Genomic DNA, 20633 nt, shown 5'->3' with positions numbered 1-20633 from the left:
GGACAAGCAAGTTCACATATAATTTAATTCAATATACTGTCTGGAAACAACTTTCCTGATCATTAATTTCTGCCTGACATAAGAATTCATTGCAAATTCAACATCGGGGCTTCAGGCTAATCACATAACATTGCATGGTTCAATAGCCAATGTGAAAGCCTATGTCAAAATGATTGCATCGGTTACGTGTAATGATGGCGAGACTGAGTTCTATCTCATGTAGTACACTACTTTTGACTGCGTTGAACTAGATAGGGAATTGGGTGTCGTTTTAAGACGTATTTCCTCAGGATCAAGGGGCGCTGTGCTGCTGTTTATTCTTGCTCTGGCTTTGCGGCCTTTTCTGTTGTCTGGAAAAGCCCTCTCACAAGGTTATGAAATGAGTGTCGTTTTGACTTAACCGTGGAGCTCGTTTTTTAATGCCGGACTCGGTCACTATTCGGATGGGTTGAGCCAAGATGTCGTGCTTTTTACTGCTGTCGCAGCTCCGGTAACCGTTCCTCATGTTAACCCTTGGGGGAGGAGGGATTCTTGAGTGCTGTCGCACAACTATTACTTTCCGACTTCTGCTGTTCGAGTCTGGCAACAACAGAACTGGAAGTGGTTGTGGGTTCTGGTTTTCACGGCGAGACTTGTAAAATCTCATTTTTTTAAAAGGCGATCGTTGTAAATGATCTCTCTCTGTGTGTGTGTGTGAGAGAGAGAGAATGAGGGATACCAACGGGAGGATTTCGTGGCACTACTCGGGATGATGGGAATTCCACCGGTGAGTATAGTTTATACCGTGGGTTTGTTTTTCCATGTAATCTAGTCTCTGACGGTACACAGTCACTCGGCTTCGGCCATTGCGTCCTAATGCTGGCGATTATGTATTATATTTATGGCAGTCTGGAAGTCCTCATTATAAGATCTGATAGGGACATTTTATAAAGATGACGCATATGTGACTAATTGTAACATTGCCTACTTCAGTATCTTGTCTCTCGTTAGCCGCCAAACGTGGAGTAGCAAAGCCACACAAACAACATTAGCAAGCGAGCTAACCGACGGGATATAACGCCAGCTAATGTCTAGGCTGGTAGTGGACTACATTTAAGCTTCTTTAGGGTGTCAGCTTTGTTCAGAAACAATCGGTGCCCCAGGCTTTTAGCCATAATAATAATAATATAGGACGATATGCCTGTCCATGATCACAGCAACACAGTAGCCCCTGGTCAACTCGACCAGCCGCAACATTATACTGGTGATTTACAGGCGACAATATATCCGTTGTCCACAACAGCTACTTGGAAACATTATCTCTGGTGCTGCTATTTAGCTACATTTGATCGTGTTGATACAACATTGTAGCCTTCACGTTACTGACTGTAACTTGTGCTGCCTCTGCATCACATTTAGGTTTTAGCTACTAGCATATGACCCCAGCATCAGACCCTTGTGCTGATGGCAAACCCCATAAACTGCCTGGCCACAAGTTAACCATAAACAACTAACTAGCTGTTGCTTCTTTTAATGATAGCTAAGCTATGTTATAGTATATTATGAAATGTCACGACCTAGGGTTCCATTATTGTTGACAAGGTACTGAATGTGACCTAAGTGGAGCTTATTTTTGGCCTGTTATGGCTTCAACTACTTCACACAGCTGTTGTTGGGTAAGTGGTTCCCGGAGTGAAGTAGTAGCGTACTTTTAAGAGGCCAGACTAACGATCAACTGTTTAATGGAATAATAATAATAATAACAATAATAATATTTATTATTATTATTATTATTATTATTATTATTAAGTATTGAACTGATTCCTTGTGTAGGATGGTTGTGTTAGAGTAAGTGGAAGATCCTGGCCAATCCAAGAAGCTAGGTGACGTATTTATCAAGCCTCTTGAAGTTGGATTGCAGATTGATCCGTTCAGCCTTTGTAGATCCCCATTTTTAAAAAGTGAACATGTTTTGTGAATAAGGGAACTGATCCATCTCAGAAAAGGTTCCAGGAATCCAGGTAACCTGTTTTATAAGACTAACAATACTCCCAGCTCAGAGTAGGTTTTAGGGTGATTGATAAGACACTGCTCAGAGTAGGTTTTAGGATGATAAGATGCTGCTCAGAGTAGGTTTTAGGGTGATTTGTTAAGCCACTGCTCAGAGTAGGTTTTAGGATGATAAGATGCTGCTCAGAGTAGGTTTTAGGATGGTGATAAGACACTGCTCAGAGTTGGTTTTAGGGTGATTTGTTAAGCCACTGCTCAGAGTTGGTTTTAGGATGATAAGATGCTGCTCAGAGTAGGTTTTAGGGCGATTTGTTAAGCCACTGCTCAGAGTTGGTTTTAGGATGGTGATAAGACACTGCTCAGAGTTGGTTTTAGGATGGTGATAAGACACTGCTCAGAGTAGGTTTTTAGGAGGACGATAAGATGCTGCTCAGACAAACTCTTGAGTCAGGAGTAAAATCACCTTGTAAAAGTTTGTCAGCTGGTAAACATGACAGTTTGAGCTACTGCCGAAGGAAAGATGGCTGACCCTCGTTCACAGTTATTAGCTTAGTGCAGTGGTCACCAACCCTTTGATTGACTGGTCGGTCTCCAAGGCATTCCTAGTCGATCGCCAAACATTTCTGTAAAAAAACAAACAAAGATAACTCTTTTTTTTATTATTCGTTTTGTGTTGTTGGCGGTAGGTGCACTTGATTTAGCAGATTTAGTGTCGGAAGGCAAAGTGTTCCCATTTTGAATCATTTCATGTGTCTGAAGACTTCTACACGCCAGGCCTCGAGAACAAGTGCACCTACAGGCCTACCGTTGGCCAATCGGATAGCTCTGATCACCATGACTGCATCGTTTCCTCGAGCCATAAGACTGTAAAAAGAGAACCTTGAGCTCACTGACAAGTTGATACTGTGAGATTTCAAAACTGTTAAAACCGTGTGAAGGCTTCAACGAATACAGAGGCACGCTGCTGTTTTTATGACTACGTTCAAGTTGTTACTCAACACTGTCAACACGTTGTTCAACACTTTTTATTTTTATTAGCTATAAAATACGGTTTCTCCCTACTTCCACTCATGCTACAACCTGCACTGCAGCTGTAATGAATGACTACAACCTGCACTGCAGCTGTAATGAATGACTACAACCGGCCCTGCAGCTGTAATGAATGACTACAACCGGCCCTGCAGCTGTCATGAATGACTACAACCGGCCCTGCAGCTGTCATGAATGACTACAACCGGCCCTGCAGCTGTCATGAATGACTACAACCGGCACTGCAGCTGTCATGAATGACTACAACCGGCCCTGCAGCTGTCATGAATGACTACAACCGGCACTGCAGCTGTCATGAATGACTACAACCTGCACTGCAGCTGTCATGAATGACTACAACCGGCCCTGCAGCTGTCATGAATGACTACAACCTGCACTGCAGCTGTCATGAATGACTATAACCTGCACTGCAGCTGTCATGAATGACTACAACCGGTACTGCAGCTGTCATGAATGACTACAACCGGTACTGCAGCTGTAATGAATGACTACAACCGGCCCTGCAGCTGTAATGAATGACTACAACCGGCCCTGACGCTGTCATGAATGACTACAACCGGCCCTGCAGCTGTATTGAATGACTACAACCGGTCCTGCAGCTGTAATGAATGACTACAACCGGTCCTGCAGCTGTATTGAATGACTACAACCGGCCCTGCAGCTGTCATGAATGACTACAACCGGCCCTGCAGCTGTCATGAATGACTATAGCAAAGTGTTCTGATAAGCTTCAATTGTTATTATGAATTACTTAAAATAATATTTCGCTATCTGGACATGGGATTAACAACAAGAATTGGTTCACGAGTCAGAAATAATGCAGTACAACTTGAGTTTCGTCATCAGCTGTCCTCTTTTCACAATAAAACAAAAAAAAAAGATTATCACGCTCACTCGGCAAGTAATACAACATACCTGTGATCCTATACATGTTTAAATATCATTTCTACAACATACCTGTGATCCTATACATGTTTAAATATCATTTCTACAACATACCTGTGATCCTATACATGTTTAAATATTATTTCTACAACATACCTGTGATCCTATACATGTTTAAATATCATTTCTACAACATACCTGTGATCCTATACATGTTTAAATATCATTTCTACATGGTCTGAGAACATTGGCAGGGCAATTCACAGTGATAATGTATTGGGCTATAGACTACTACAAACCCCTTGGCTACACGACTGTTTTGAATGTTGGGGGGGGGGGGGGGGTCAGAATTTCTTGTTAGACTTTTGCCACCCAGTGTGTCATTGCCCCGTCATCGCTTTACCCCACGCCTGCTGTAGTAGTCCACTGTCATGGTTACAAAGACGCTTTCCTGCGTCCTTAATGGAACCCTATTCCCTGCATAGTGCACTACTTTAGACCAGAGCCCTATGGAACCCTATTCCCTATATAGTGCACTACTTTAGACCAGAGTCCTATAGAACCCTATTCCCTATATAGTGCACTACTTTAGACCAGAGTCCTATAGAACCCTATTCCCTATATAGTGCACTACTTTAGACCAGAGTCCTATAGAACCCTATTCCCTATATAGTGCACTACTTTAGACCAGAGTCCTATAGAACCCTATTCCCTATATAGTGCACTACTTTAGACCAGAGCCCTATGGAACCCTATTCCCTGCATAGTGCACTACTTTAGACCAGAGTCCTATGGAACCCTATTCCCTATATAGTACACTACTTTAGACCAGAGCCCTATGGAACCCTATTCCCTATATAGTGCACTACTTTAGAATAGAGCCCTATGCACTAAATAGGCAATAGGGCGCCTAATTCTTGTGTTAGGGTTAGGTGATGACCAGTCATTGCTGTTATGAGGTCAGGTAGTTGGGTGTAGGTATAGTAACTAACATCATACTACATACTCACTGCTACAATCCATGTAGCCTCCTGCACCTTCTCACACACACACACACACACACACACGTCTCTGTGAGGACAGGAGCCTGTCCGGTTCAGATTGAACCCTACATTGTGTCTCAACGCTGGATGGAGCGAGCCAACCCTGCTGTGTCACTGCCCTGAGATGCTGGATGGAGAGAGCCAACCCTGCTGTGTCACTGCCCTGAGATGCTGGATGGAGAGAGCCAACCCTGCTGTGTCACTGCCCTGAGATGCTGGATGGAGCGAGCCAACCCTGCTGTGTCACTGCCCTGAGATGCTGGATGGAGCGAGCCAACCCTGCTGTGTCACTGCCCTGAGATGCTGGATGGAGCGAGCCAACCCTGCTGTGTCACTGCCCTGAGATGCTGGATGGAGTGAGCCAACCCTGCTGTGTCACTGCCCTGAGATGCTGGATGGAGCGAGCCAACCCTGCTGTGTCACTGCCCTGAGATGCTGGATGGAGGCGGCCAACCCTGCTGTGTCACTGCCCTGAGATGCTGGATGGAGCGAGCCAACCCTGCTGTGTCACTGCCCTGAGATGCTGGATGGAGTGAGCCAACCCTGCTGTGTCACTGCCCTGAGATGCTGGATGGAGCGAGCCAACCCTGCTGTGTCACTGCCCTGAGACGCTGGATGGAGCGAGCCAACCCTGCTGTGTTACTGCCCTGAGATGCTGGATGGAGTGAGCCAACCCTGCTGTGTCACTGCCCTGAGACGCTGGATGGAGGCAGCCAACCCTGCTGTGTCACTGCCCTGAGACGCTGGATGGAGCGAGCCAACCCTGCTGTGTCACTGCCCTGAGACGCTGGATGGAGAGAGCCAACCCTGCTGTGTCACTGCCCTGAGATGCTGGATGGAGAGAGCCAACCCTGCTGTGTCACTGCCCTGAGATGCTGGATGGAGCGAGCCAACCCTGCTGTGTCACTGCCCTGAGATGCTGGATGGAGAGAGCCAACCCTGCTGTGTCACTGCCCTGAGATGCTGGATGGAGAGAGCCAACCCTGCTGTGTCACTGCCCTGAGATGCTGGATGGAGCGAGCCAACCCTGCTGTGTCACTGCCCTGAGATACTGGATGGAGCGAGCCAACCCTGCTGTGTCACTGCCCTGAGATGCTGGATGGAGCGAGCCAACCCTGCTGTGTCACTGCCCTGAGACGCTGGATGGAGCGAGCCAACCCTGCTGTGTCACTGCCCTGAGATGCTGGATGGAGAGAGCCAACCCTGCTGTGTCACTGCCCTGAGATGCTGGATGGAGGCGGCCAACCCTGCTGTGTCACTGCCCTGAGATGCTGGATGGAGCGAGCCAACCCTGCTGTGTCACTGCCCTGAGACGCTGGATGGAGGCAGCCAACCCTGCTGTGTCACTGCCCTGAGACGCTGGATGGAGGCGGCCAACCCTGCTGTGTCACTGCCCTGAGACGCTGGATGGAGCGAGCCAACCCTGCTGTGTCACTGCCCTGAGATGCTGGATGGAGCGAGCCAACCCTGCTGTGTCACTGCCCTGAGACGCTGGATGGAGCGAGCCAACCCTGCTGTGTCACTGCCCTGAGACGCTGGATGGAGTGAGCCAACCCTGCTGTGTCACTGCCCTGAGATGCTGGATGGAGCGAGCCAACCCTGCTGTGTCACTGCCCTGAGATGCTGGATGGAGCGAGCCAACCCTGCTGTGTCACTGCCCTGAGACGCTGGATGGAGCGAGCCAACCCTGCTGTGTCACTGCCCTGAGATGCTGGATGGAGCGAGCCAACCCTGCTGTGTCACTGCCCTGAGATGCTGGATGGAGCGAGCCAACCCTGCTGTGTCACTGCCCTGAGATGCTGGATGGAGCGAGCCAACCCTGCTGTGTCACTGCCCTGAGATGCTGGATGGAGAGAGCCAACCCTGCTGTGTCACTGCCCTGAGATGCTGGATGGAGCGAGCCAACCCTGCTGTGTCACTGCCCTGAGACGCTGGATGGAGCGAGCCAACCCTGCTGTGTCACTGCCCTGAGATGCTGGATGGAGCGAGCCAACCCTGCTGTGTCACTGCCCTGAGACGCTGGATGGAGCGAGCCAACCCTGCTGTGTCACTGCCCTGAGACGCTGGATGGAGGCAGCCAACCCTGCTGTGTCACTGCCCTGAGACGCTGGATGGAGGCGGCCAACCCTGCTGTGTCACTGCCCTGAGACGCTGGATGGAGCGAGCCAACCCTGCTGTGTCACTGCCCTGAGACACTGGATGGAGCGAGCCAACCCTGCTGTGTCACTGCCCTGAGATGCTGGATGGAGCGAGCCAACCCTGCTGTGTCACTGCCCTGAGACGCTGGATGGAGCGAGCCAACCCTGCTGTGTCACTGCCCTGAGACGCTGGATGGAGGCGGCCAACCCTGCTGTGTCACTGCCCTGAGACGCTGGATGGAGCGAGCCAACCCTGCTGTGTCACTGCCCTGAGACGCTGGATGGAGGCGGCCAACCCTGCTGTGTCACTGCCCTGAGACGCTGGATGGGGCGGGCCAACCCTTACCATATACTGTACATCTCCAGCAGCATTTTCTACTAGCAACCTCCTGTGTCTTCCACCCTGCAGTGTGTGTGGGGAGGGGGGGGGAGCTTGCATCTCAAACTAAGTGGAAAATGTGTGGAGTCGGCTCCTTTTTGTAAAGCAGTCACCTCAGAATATCAGGTCTCTGGTGTAAAGCCTGTGTCTCTCCTCTCTGGTTTATTGTCCTTGTTTATACTGGCATGACCCTGAAGTTGAAACGGTGTAGGTTTTACTCTGGCCAGGAGTGTTACTGTAGTCCAGCTCTTATTGGCCGTGTTACTGTAGTCCAGCTCTACTGTTCTGCTCCTATTTCTCTCTACCGCTTCTCCCTGAAGTGTGCACTCGTTCACTACCACTTCTCCCTGAAGTGTGCACTCGTTCACTACCACTTCTCCCTGAAGTGTGCACTCGTTCACTACCACGTCTCCCTGAAGTGTGCACTCGTTGTGAGAGAGATACAGGTGATGTAAATGGACACAAACTACGGGCCATTTCTTGACGAGCTCAAGTGTGACATGTTTTTGTCGTTGCAGGTATGGGCGCTTGGCGCTGGCCAGACTGGATGAGGAAGTGAGGCTGAGAGAGAGGTCTGCAGAGAGACAACGGCTACCTGGGACTGCGGCAGGAGAGGACCTTTGGGCAGAGGAGAGAGAGAGAGGTCTAAAAACGGCTACCTGGGACTGCGGCAGGAAGAGGACCTTTGGGCAGGTGAGGGGGGAAGGGACTCAGAGAAGCTTTTGAGTAGAGACTACCTGGGACTGCTGCTGAAGACTACCTCTGGGCGGGGGGGAGAGGAGGGGGGCTGAGAGTAGCCTGGGTAGAAGAGACGACCTGGGACTGCTACTGGAGAGGACTTCTAAGGGGGAGGGGGAGTCCTACTGATTGCTATGTTGTTAACCCTGTGGTATGAACAGGTTCCTGCAGCGTGTGTCAGGGTGGAGTTACCTGACCCATGGAGAATTACTTCCAGACAGAGGCCTTCAACCTGGACAAGGTGCTGGATGACTTTGAACAGAACCAAGGTGAGACCAATTAACCAATTAGCCAATTGTCAATGAAGCAATCAGATGTACTGTTGCTGGGCTGAGAGTCTCCTCTTCTCTCCAGAGTTTTATAGGACGTGTTATGTGGTTATTAAAGGAGGGTGGCGAGGGAATGCAGAGAATAGGATCAGCCTCTCCCTCAGGCTTCTGGGTAATTGGTGTCATATATATATTTGGGTTGAGGTGTGTGCGAGCACTTGTCTGTGTTCCAAGTGTGTGACGTTCACGTGGTTCTTCATCTTTAAAGTGTGTAGAATCTGGAGTCCTTAGCGTGTGGAACTGCCACATCCGTTTCCCATCAGAATCAAACTTTATCTGTCACAAGCGCCCGAATGCAACCTTACATTGATATGCTTACTTACAAGCCCTTAACCAAGAGAGTTAAGAACATATTGACCTAATAAACTATAGTAACACAATAACAACTCTATATATACAGGGGGTGCCAAGTCAATGTGCGGGGATAGAGGCTAGTTGAGGTAATTTGTACATGTAGGTAGGGGTATAGTGACTGCATAGATAATAAACAGCGAACAGCAGCAGTGTTAAAAACAGGGGGTGAGGGGGCAGCAGCATCAATGGAAATAGTCCACGTGTCCATTTGATTAATTGTTCAGCTGATTTATGGCTTGGGGATAGTAGCTGTTAAGGAGCCTTTTGGTCCTAGACTTGGTGCTCCGGTACCGTTTGCCTTAGCCGTAGCAGAGAGAACAGTCTGATTTGGGTGACTGGAGTCTGACACCGCCTAGAAAATAGGTTCTGGATGTTAGGAAGCTGATGTACTGGGCCGTACGCACTAGCCTCTTTGCCGCCAACTGCCAAGCAGTTGACATACCAAGCGGTGATGCAACCGGTCAGGAACTCTCGATGGTGCAGCTGTAGAACTTTTTGAGGATCTGGGGACCCATGCCAAATCTTTTCAGTCTCCTGAGGGGGAAAAGGTGTTGTCGTGCCCTCTTCACAACTGTCTTGGTGTGTTTGGACCATTCTAGTTTGTTGGTGATGTGGACACGAAGGAACTTAACTCTCGACCCGCTCCACTACAGCCCCGTCGATGTTAATGGGAACCTGTTCGGCCTGCCTTTTCCTGTGGTCCACAATCAGCTCATTTTGTATTTCTCACATTGAGGGAGAGGTTGTCTCTGACCACCTCCCTATTGGCTGTCGGTAATCAGGGCCTACCACTGTTATGCCAGTTGGTCCGCGCATGCTTTGAGTACATTTCCTGGTAATCCGTCTAGCTCCGCGGCTTTGAATGTTGATCTGTTTAAAGGTCTTGCTCATATAAGCTACCGAGAGCGTTATCACACTGTCGTCCGGAACAGCTGATGCTCTCATGCATCCTTCAGTGTTGCTTGCCTCGAAGTGAGCATAAAAGGCATTTAACTCTTCTGGTAGAGTTGTGTCACTGGGCAGCTCACGGCGCAGCGGTCTAAGGCACTGCATCTCAGGCGTCACTACAGACCCTGGTTCGATTCCAGGCTGTATCACAACCCGGCCGTGATTGGGAGTCCCATAGGGCAGCGCACAATTGGCTCAGCGTCGTCCGATTTAGGGTTTGGCCGGGGTAGGCCGTCATTGTAAATAAGAATTTGTTCTTAACTGACTTGCCTAGTTTTTAATAAAATTAAAATCAACATCCGATGAGCGTCAGTCGTACAGATTAGTGTCCCACTCCTTGAAAGCAGCAGCTCTCTGAGCCTTTAGCTCAGTGAGGATGTTGCCTGTAACCCAAGGCTTCTGGTCGGGATATGTACACCGTCACTGTGGGGACGACGTCGTCGATGCACTTAGTCATCGGCTTCATCAATAAGGTGGCGCATTCCTCAATGCCACGGGGTGAATCCCGGAACATTTTCCAGTCTGTCAAAACAGTCCTGTAGCTTAGCATCCGCGTCATCTGACCACTTCCGTATTGATCTAGTCACTGGTACTTCCTGCTTTAGTTTTTGCTTGTAAGCAGGAATCAGGAGTATATATTTATGGTCAGATTTGCCAAATGGAGGGAGAGCTTTATACGTGTCTCTGTGTGTGGAGTAAAGTTGGTCCAGAGTTTAATTATTTTTAAATGTTTCTTCCTGGTTGCTGATGTGACAAACCGGATTTAAGTTCCTCCTCCTGCTTCTGGGTGAGCATTTTCTTGTTTGAGACAACGAGATGTTCCTTCAAACAACCAACGCTGTGGGCGTTTTTAAAGTTAAATGTTACACACAAAATGTGACGATGCTAAATTCTAGCTGGTACCATCAGATGCATCGGAGTCATTTAGCAGATGCTCTTATCCATTAGTGAGTTCATACCAACTTGAACCTTTTTTTTCGTGCTTGTTCCCTTCTGGGAATCGATAAACCACAAACCTGGCGTTGCTCGCGCCAATGTCTTCCAACTGAGCCACACGGGACCAGTTGGCATGAGGTAACACAAGTGCATCAGACAATTTTAAATTTGTTGAAATAGTTAGATGTGTTCCAACACTTGTTCATGGATGGAAGTGTCCTTTAACTAACTAACTAGTCCAACAGCATGTCCTGATGATCAAAGCAACTATCAGGTCTATTTGACTGACTGGTGTATAGTCCACATTATTGTGGCAAGGGTTAGAATCTCATGCACCCCCCCCCCCCCCCCCCCCTTTAAATATTGATTTACAGAGTATTGACCCCTTGACTTTTTCCATATTTTTGTTAGGTTATGGCCTTATTCTAAAAATGTATTACATTTTGTTTTTTTCCTCATCAATCTAGACATAATAGCCCATAATGAAGCCATGAGGCCAAGGAATTGTCCGCAGAGCTCTGAGACAGGATTGTGTCAAGGCACAGATCTGGGGGAAGGGCACAGTGCCTATGTCATTCTTAAATGAAAGAAGTTTGGAACCACCAAGACTCTTCCTAGAGCTGACCACATTGCTAAACTGAGCAATCAGGGGAGAAGGGCCTTGGTCAGGGAGGTGACCAAGAACCTGATGGTCACTCTGACAGAGCTCCTCGTGGAGATGGGAGAACCTTCCAGAAGGACAACCAGTTCTGCATTTCTCCACCAATCAGGCCTTTATGGTCGAGTGGCCAGACGGAAGCCACTCCTCAGTAAAAGGCACATGACAGCCCGCTTGGAGTTTGCCAAAAGGCACCTAAAGGACTCTCAGATCATGAGAAACAACATTCTCAGTTCTGATGAAACCAAAGTTGACGCTTGGCATTCAGGCCAAAGACGTCACGTCTGGAGGAAACCAGGCACCGCTCATCACCTGGCCAATACCATCCTTCTGGTGAAGCATGGAGGAGGTGGCAACATCATGCTGTGGGGATGTTATTCAGCTGGGACTGGGAGACTAGTCAGGATTGAGGGAAAGATAAACAGAGCAAAGTACAGAGATCCTTGATGAAACCTGCTCAGGACCTCAGACTGGGGTGAAGGTTCACCTTCCAACAGGACAACGATCCCAAGCACACAGCCAAAGACAATGCAGGAGTGGCTTCGGGACAAGTCTCTGAATGTCCTTGAGTGGCCCAGCCAGAGCCTGGACTTGGCATCTCTGGAGAGACCTGAAAATAGCTGTGCAGCGATGCTCCCCATCCAACCTGACAGAGCTTGAGAGGATCTACAGAGGAGAATGGGAGAAACTCCCCAAATACAGGTGTGTCAAGCTTGTAGCGTCGTACCCAAGAAGACTCTAGGCTGTAATCACTGCCAAAGGTGCTTCAACAAAGTACTGAGTAAAGGGTCTGAATACTTACACTATCGTTCAAAAGTTTGGGGTCACTTAGAAATGTCTTCTTTCTTTTTTTTAAAGAAAAGCAAAAAAAAATGTGTCCATTAAAATGATATCAAATTGATCAGAATTACAGTGTAGATATTGTCAATGTTTTAAATGACTATTGTAGCTGGAAACGGATGATTTTTTTAATGGAATATCTACATAGGCATACAGAGGACCATTATCAGCAACCATCACTCCTGTGTTCCAATGGAACGTTGTGTTAGCCTTTAAAATTATAAACTTGGAATAGCTAATTGATCATTAAAAAACATTTTGCAATTATGTTGGCACAGCTGAAAACTGTTCTGATTAAAGAAGCAATAAAACTGTCCTTCTTTAGACTAGTTAAGTATCTAGAGCATCAGCATTTATGGGTTTGATTACAAGTGTCCAGAAACAAATACCTTTCTTCTGAAACTCGTCAATCTATTCTTGTTCTGAGAAATTAAGGCTGTTTCATGTGAGAAATTGCCAAGAAACTGAAATCCAGAACAACGCTGTGTACTACACTCTTCACAGAACAGCGCAAACTGGCTCTAACCAGAATAGAAAGAGGAGTGGAAAGAGGCCCCGGTGCACAACTGAGCAAGAGGACATGTACATTAGTGTCTAGTTGGGGGGGGACCCAGTGGCGCCGGGGGGGACAATCATTTCACTTTTGTGGATCTCAGCTTCTTCTATTCCGACATCATTGTATACAGTGGATAGCACAGTACAGTGTCTACTGTGTGTTGTTGCTGACTGTGTCTATTTAAGACTAGTGCAGAGATCAGCAGTATAGGGTTGGAGCCATGCTGTGATGAAGCTGGATGGGTCATAAAGAGATTGTTTTTCTCCCCCGCTGTTCCTGAAAGGTGACTCACTGTCGGGTGTGTGTGTGTGTGTTATGGGAAGTGAATGTTCAGGAATGTCGTCGACTCCCACATTACTCAGACTGTGTTCATGTACCAGAGTGATTGATGGGTCTCAGAGGAGAGAACAGGGGAGGAGGGATGGAAGAGCACACAGGGCGAACGGCAGAGGGCGAACGGGAGAGAGAAGCCTCTTACTGGCGCAGAGTCCACTATGGACGAAGCTTGCCCACCACTCAGTTTCATTTGCGGAGGCTTTCACACAAGCGGTGGGCAGAGCGGGTTTTGTATAGCTCAGGGTTGTCTGGGTTGTAGTCATTAAGGAAAACCGTTTACCATTTTAAGAACTAAACGGAAACAAACACACACTAGTTTCTTTTGGACAAATTCCTCTCCGTTCTGTTTGCTTCCGTTTTTTAAGAAATGTTTTGTTTCAGAATCGGCCTAATGAGTACGCCTCAGGGCATGTTCAATACAAAAAAAACAACAAAAAAAACGTTTTGGAAAGCTGCAGGTAGAACTGACATGATTCCTTGAATCAGAGGTTTGTTCTACATATCTATCTGAACATTTGCCAACGTTGTGTCCTGCTGAACGCAGCCCTGGAATATGCTTGTCCCTATGTGAAGCCAAAGTAACAAATAATTAATTTAATTTGTAAAGAGCCTTTCTCACACCCAAGGCACACATTTTAATGATGATGATGAAGATGATCCAGAACTGAGACAACAATCAAAGCTATATACGGGTGTCATCAGATCCGGAGGAGAACCGGATTAGCTGAGGTCCTTGAGAGCTTTTCTAAAGAGCACGTTCTTGAGCCTTAGAGGACAGAGACCATGCGGCCTCATAACTTAACGAAAATAGAAATGCAGTCATTTCAATCATTTTACTGTTAGTTTATATAAGGAAATCAGTCAATTCAAATAAATTAATTAGGCCCTGATCTGCAGTTGAGGCCAGTTGGATGTACTGCCAAATTCTCTAAAATGATGTTGGAGGCGGCTTATGGTAGAGAAATTAACATTAAGTTATCTGTAAACAGTTCTGGTGGACATTCCTGCAGTCAGCACGCCAAATGCACATTCCCTCAACCTGTGGCAATGTGACAAAACTGCACATTTTAGAGTGGCCTTTCTATCGTCCCCAGCACAAGGTTCATTTCTGTAATAATCATGCTGTTTAATCGGCTTCCTTGATATGCCACAGCTGTCAGGAGGATGGGTTGTCTTGGTAAAGGGAGAAATGCTCTCTAACAGTGACGTAAATATTTGTTTAGTGCATTCAGAAAGTATTCAGACCCCTTGACTTAAACCACGTTTCGTTACAGCCTTATTCTTAAATTGATTTAATTGTTTTTTAACCCCTCATCAATCTACACACTCCCCCATAATGACATCACAATACACCATAAAGACATCACAATACCCCATAATGACATCACAATACCCCATAATGACATCACAATACCCCATAATGACATCACAATACCCCATAATGACATCACAATACACCATAAAGATGAAGCGAAAACATTTTTTTATTTGTGCAAATGTATTAAAAATGTAAAAACAGACCTTATTTACATAAATATTCAGACCCTTTTCTATGAGACCTGAAATTGAGCTCAGCTGCATCCTGTTTCCATTGATCATCCTTGAGATGTTTCTAGAACTTGATTGGAGTCCACCTGTGGTAAATTCAATTGATTGGACATGATTTGGAAAGGCACACACCTGTCTATATAAGGTCCCACAGTTGACAGCGCATGTCAGAGTAAAAACCCAAGCCATGAGGTCGAAGGAATTGTCCGTAGAGCTCAGAGACAGGATTGTGTCGAGGCACAGATCTGGGGAAGGGTACCAATACATTTCTGCAGTGTTGAAGGTCCCCAAGAACACTGGCCTCCATTTTAAATGGAACAAGTTTGGAACCACCTAGATTCTTTCTAGAGCTGGCCGCCGGGCCAAACTGACCAATCAGGGGAAAAGGTCCCTGGTCTGGAAGATGACCAGGAACCTGATGGTCACTCAGAGCTCCAGAGTTCTTCTGGAGATGGGAGAACCTTCCAGAAGGAGAACCATCTCTGCAGCACCCCACCAATCAGGCCTTTATGGTAGAGTGGCCAGACAGAAGCGACTCCTCAGTAAAAGGCACATGACAGCCCACTCGGAGTTTGCCAAGAGGCACCTAAAGGACTCTCAGACCATGAGAAACAAGATACTCTGGTCTGATGAAAGCAAGGTTGAACTCTGGCCTGAATGCCAAGCGTAACGTCTGGAGGAAACCTGGCACCATCCCTACGGTGAAGCATGGTGGTGGTAGCATCATGCTGTGGTGATGTTTTTCAGTTGCAGCGACTGGGAGACTAGTCAGGATCAAGAGCGAGATGAACGGCGCAAAGTACAGAGATCCTTGACGATAACCTGATCCAGAGTGCTCAGGACCTCAGACTGGGGGTGAAGGTTCACTTTCCAACAGGACAAAGAGCCTAAGCACACAGCCAAGACAACGTAGGAGTGGCTTCGGTAGTCAGGTAGTCTCTGAATGTCCTTGAGTGGCCCAGCCAGAGCCTGGACTTGAACCCGATCTAACATATTTGGAGAGACCTCAAAATAGCTGTGCAGTGATGCTCCCCATCCAACCTGGCAGAGCTTGACAGGATCTGCAGTGAAGAATGGGAGAAACTCCCCAAATACAGGTGTGCCAAGCTTGTAGCTTCCTACCCAAGAAGACTTGTGGCTGTAATCGCTGCCAAAGGTGCTTCAACAAAGTACTGAGTAAAGGGTCTGAATACTTATGTAAATGTATTTCAGTTTTTTTTTTACTTGTAATTTGCTGTGTGGGAGGGTAATCACTACACTGTAGTGCTACGGGAGTAGGGATGGGTACACTAGCTAGATACCAACCTCCGCGTAACGTTAACAGAACTACCGTTAAAGAAGTGCTCGGCAGGCGGGGGTGAAGGACACTACTGCTGAAGGACACTACTGCTGTAGGACACTGTACTGCTGAAGGACACTGTACTGCTGTAGGACACTGTACTGCTGTAGGACACTGTACTGCTGTAGGACACTGTACTGCTGTAGGACACTGTACTGCTGTAGGACACTGTACTGCTGTAGGACACTGTACTGCTGAAGGACACTGTACTGCTGAAGGACACTGTACTGCTGAAGGACACTGTACTGCTGTAGGACACTGTACTGCTGTAGGACACTGTACTGCTGTAGGACACTGTACTGCTGTAGGACACTGTACTGCTGTAGGACACTGTACTGCTGTAGGACACTGTACTGCTGTAGGACACTGTACTGCTGTAGGACACTGTACTGCTGTAGGACACTGTACTGCACTGTACTGCTGTAGGACACTGTACTGCTGTAGGACACTGTACTGCTGTAGGACACTGTACTGCTGTAGGACACTACTGCTGTAGGACACTGTACTGCTGTAGGACACTGTACTGCTGTAGGACACTGTACTGCTGTAGGACACTGTACTGCTGTAGGACACTGTACTGCTGTAGGACACTGTACTGCTGTAGGACACTGTACTGCTGTAGGACACTGTACTGCACTGTACTGCTGTAGGACACTGTACTGCTGTAGGACACTGTACTGCTGTAGGACACTGTACTGCTGTAGGACACTACTGCTGTAGGACACTGTACTGCTGTAGGACACTGTACTGCTGTAGGACACTGTACTGCTGTAGGACACTGTACTGCTGTAGGACACTGTACTGCTGTAGGACACTGTACTGCTAGCAGCCGCCTCTGGTGTTTTTTCCCCCCAGCGGTTGGCATCGCTGGTGCGTCACCCCCACCTACTGTGCCCGGGAGATGGTGTCATCATGGTTTTATAGGTCACGTTCCCCTGCTCTGGTGTTGCATGCATCAACCAATGGGTGCATGCCACGTCATTGACTGTGCTGTGGGGCACCAGATAACGTATGTGGTTAGCTGATAGTTAAAATGCCTATCTAGTCGTTGTAACATCTGGCAACGCCTGCGCAGAAGAACGTGCCCATAATCCCTCTCCCCCTCTCTCTCTCTCTGCCCCTCTCTCTCTCTCTCTCTCTCTCCCTCTCTCTCTCTGCCCCTCTTCTAGATGATGAGACAGACAGTCCCACTCTGTCGGATGCTAAGTGGAGTCAGATCCTGGCCCCTCCGACCCACTTCCTGTCTCTGAACCCTGCTCTGGCTTTGACCCCTGACCCCAGGGACGGGGACAGTCCTCTCCCCTTCAAGACCCTCGACCCGTCCTCTAACGACTTCCAGGGGCCTGACTCCAAACGCCACCCCGCTGCCAAGCCTCCTTCCTGGGGAGAGGAGAGGCCAGGCCGCACTGCGGACGTCCACAGCCCTCCGCTCCCCCAACCCAACATCGGCAAGCTGGTGGGGGGTGAGGAGGGCTTGTCTCCCCCTGTGCCGGCTTCCTCTAGCCCCCCTCCTTACCACCACCACCACCTGGCCCTGGAGAACGGCTTCACCTCTATCAGGTCCTCTTGTCCAGCTCTCAACGGGCTCAGTGAGGAACCCTGCAAGGTGAACCAAACAAGGGTGACCCCTTCAAACCACCAGCCACCTGCCCCCTCTGACCCACGTCCTGATGCCCCTCTTGAGGTTAGGGAGGGGGAGAGGAGTGGTGGAAGCTCTCACATTAGTCATTCACACTTTACCTATGAGGAGAGCCTGGGAGGGGACAGACAGGTGGCAGACAGACAGGTGGCAGACAGACAGGTGGCAGACAGACAGGTGGCAGACAGACAGGTGGCAGTAGATGAGTCTAACCCCTGTCTGGAGCCAGAGAGCACTTGGGTTGCGTCACCCATACAGGAGAGGGACCGAGAGGAGGCTGACATGGCTGGGGGACAGTCACAGGACACTGGGGAGAGAGGACAGAATGGAGGATGGAGAGAGGGAAGACCGGGAGAAGACTCTGGGGGGAACGTACAGAATGGAGGGGTGATGGAAGAACTGAGAGGGGGGAGAAAAGAGTGTAGGAAGTCTTCTCAGAAGGAGAAGAGGTTGAACGGAGAGTTGGACAAGAGTGGAGGTCAGAATGGAGAGGTGGCTCTCACCAACGGCCTGGCTACTGCAGGAGAAGAAGAAGAAGAGAGAGGGTCTCTCACCCCTCCCCCCTCCAAGGAGGACTCTGTAACAGAGGAGAAGGAGATGGAGGAGAGCAAGCAAGAGCACGAAGGAGGAGGAGAAAGAGGTGGTAGCTCTTTACCCAAGAAACTGAACAACAGTTGTTTGCAGCCGGTGAGCTTGCCGTTCGGCGGGGCACGTCCTAAACAGCCGGTCAGTCTCAAACTCCAGATCCCCCGGCCCCTATACGAACAGGTCCAGAACCAGCTGGCGCCTTCTGCTAACACCGCCGGCAGCGTTACTGGTGGCGGAAAGAACAAGAACCTTGAGAACCGTGGCGGTGCCGGAATCATGGATACGGCAACTGTACTTGCCTCGGGCGACCCTGGTGGTGGTGTAAAGGGGGAGGTGCTAACCGGGGAGTCTCCATCATCATCGTCAGGCCTGGTGGAGGTGTCAGAGAGCAGCCCGGATAATGACTTCCAGGCAGGGCAGCATCATCAGGGGGCTCTGCCCAGGAAACAGCTCTCCTCCCTGGGGGATGTAGCCCCCGTGTGGGTCCCTGACTCCCAGGCTCCAGTCTGTATGAAGTGCGAGGTCCGCTTCACCTTCACCAAGAGGAGGCATCACTGCAGGGCCTGTGGAAAGGTGGGTGGAGTCTATACAGCAGGGCTTTTCAACCCTGTTCCTGGAGAGAAACCCTCCTGTAGGTTTTAACTCCAACCCTGTTCCTGGAGAGAGACCCTCCTGTAGGTTTTAACTCCAACCCTGTTCCTGGAGAGAGACCCTCCTGTAGGTTTTAACTCCAACCCTGTTCCTGGAGAGAGACCCTCCTGTAGGTTTTAACTCCAACCCTGTTCCTGGAGAGAGACCCTCCTGTAGGTTTTAACTCCAACCCCAGTGTTAATTCACCTGCTTCAGTTTATCAACCAGTTTCTAGTTAGAATCTGGTGAGCTAGATTAGGGAGTGTGTAGGCGTGTCTCAGCGCAGGCCGTTAACCCAATATAATGGTCTCTCTCTCCAGGTGTAATGTAATGGTGTGTTTGTGTGTCTGCCGGTGTAATGTAATTGTGTGTGTGTGTGTGTGTGTGTGTGTGTGTGTCTCTCTCCAGGTGTAATATAATTGTGTGTGTGTGTCTCTCTCTCTCTCCAGGTGTAATATAATTGTGTGTGTGTCTCTCTCTCTCCAGGTGTAATATAATTGTGTGTGTCTCTCTCTCTCCAGGTGTTCTGTGCTGCCTGCTGCAGCCTGAGGAGCAGACTGATTTACATGGACAGGAAGGAGGCCAGAGTCTGTATCACCTGTCACTCTGCCCTACTGAGTGGTGAGTCACTAATACTACTCGTCTAGGATCAGCTTACTACACCCCCTTTAGAATTGTATCCATTAGGATTTAAACACAATACTGGTCCTAGATCAGCATCTACTAGTACATCTTCCTTGGGTTCAGACGGGGTTGGGTGTTTTACGTTTCCAGATCCTATATCGATCTTGATCAAGTATCCTATTTCAACCCGGTCCCCGAGAGCTCCCTAGGTCAACCCGGTCCCCGAGAGCTCCCTAGGTCAACCCGGTCCCCGAGCGCTCCCTAGGTCAACCTGGTCCCCGAGCGCTCCCTAGGTCAACCCGGTCCCCGAGCGCTCCCTAGATCAACCCGGTCCCCGAGCGCTCCCTAGATCAACCCGGTCCCCGAGCGCTCCCTAGATCAACCCGGTCCCCGAGCGCTCCCTAGATCAACCCGGTCCCCGAGCGCTCCCTAGATCAACCCGGTCCCCGAGCGCTCCCTAGATCAACCCGGTCCCCGAGCGCTCCCTAGATCAACCCGGTCCCCGAGCGCTCCCTAGATCAACCCGGTCCCCGAGCGCTCCCTAGATCAACCCGGTCCCCGAGCGCTCCCTAGATCAACCCGGTCCCCGAGAGCTCCCTAGATCAACCCGGTCCCCGAGAGCTCCCTAGATCAACCCGGTCCCCTATAGCTCCCTAGAGCAACCCGGTCCCCAGATCAACCCGGTCCCCGACAGCCATGGAAACCCATTTAATGAAGCTCCCGTCGAACAGTTCTTGTGCTGACGTTGCTTCCAGAGGTGTTTTGGAACTCCGTAATAAGTGTTGCAACCGAGGACATATTTGTACGTTCTACACGCTTCAGCACTCGTCGGTCCCGTTCTATGAGCTTGTGTGGCCTACCACTTCACGGCTGAGCCGTTGTTGCTCCAAGACGTTTCCACCTCACAATAACAGCACTTACAGTTGACCGGGGGGCAGATCTAGCAGGACAGACATTTGACAAACTGACTTGTTGGAAATGTCTTATGACGGTGCCACGTTGAAAGTCACTGAGCTCTTCAGTAAGACCATTCTACTGCCAATGTTTGTCTATGGAGATTGCATGGCTGTGTGCTTGGTTTTTGTA

General features: G+C 49.0%; 1 protein-coding gene across 5 annotated transcripts in view; it reads left to right on the top strand.

The window, feature by feature from the left end:
• Positions 1-273: 273 nt before the first annotated feature.
• The window catches only part of LOC139386611 (zinc finger, FYVE domain containing 9a), a 47285-nt gene continuing 26925 nt past the window's right edge, over positions 274-20633 (top strand). Inside the window, exons 1-6 of one of the 5 annotated variants that reach the window (XM_071132322.1) lie at positions 526-766; positions 8003-8177; positions 8384-8491; positions 17236-17852; positions 17898-18866; positions 19445-19544. In XM_071132322.1, the coding sequence (XP_070988423.1) occupies positions 8422-8491; positions 17236-17852; positions 17898-18866; positions 19445-19544 (1756 nt within the window). In that variant the 5' untranslated portion in view covers positions 526-766; positions 8003-8177; positions 8384-8421. Of the gene's footprint in view, positions 767-8002; positions 8178-8383; positions 8492-17235; positions 18867-19444; positions 19545-20633 lie in introns of all 5 variants that reach the window. The other 4 variants (XM_071132321.1, XM_071132320.1, XM_071132318.1 and 1 more) reach the window with 4 other exon arrangements.

Source organism: Oncorhynchus clarkii, chromosome 28 (assembly GCF_045791955.1).
Source record: "Oncorhynchus clarkii lewisi isolate Uvic-CL-2024 chromosome 28, UVic_Ocla_1.0, whole genome shotgun sequence".
NCBI classification, from domain to species: Eukaryota; Metazoa; Chordata; class Actinopteri; order Salmoniformes; family Salmonidae; genus Oncorhynchus; species Oncorhynchus clarkii.
The sequence above is the reverse complement of the archived record's forward strand: the minus strand, read 5'-3'. Positions and strand labels throughout refer to the sequence as shown.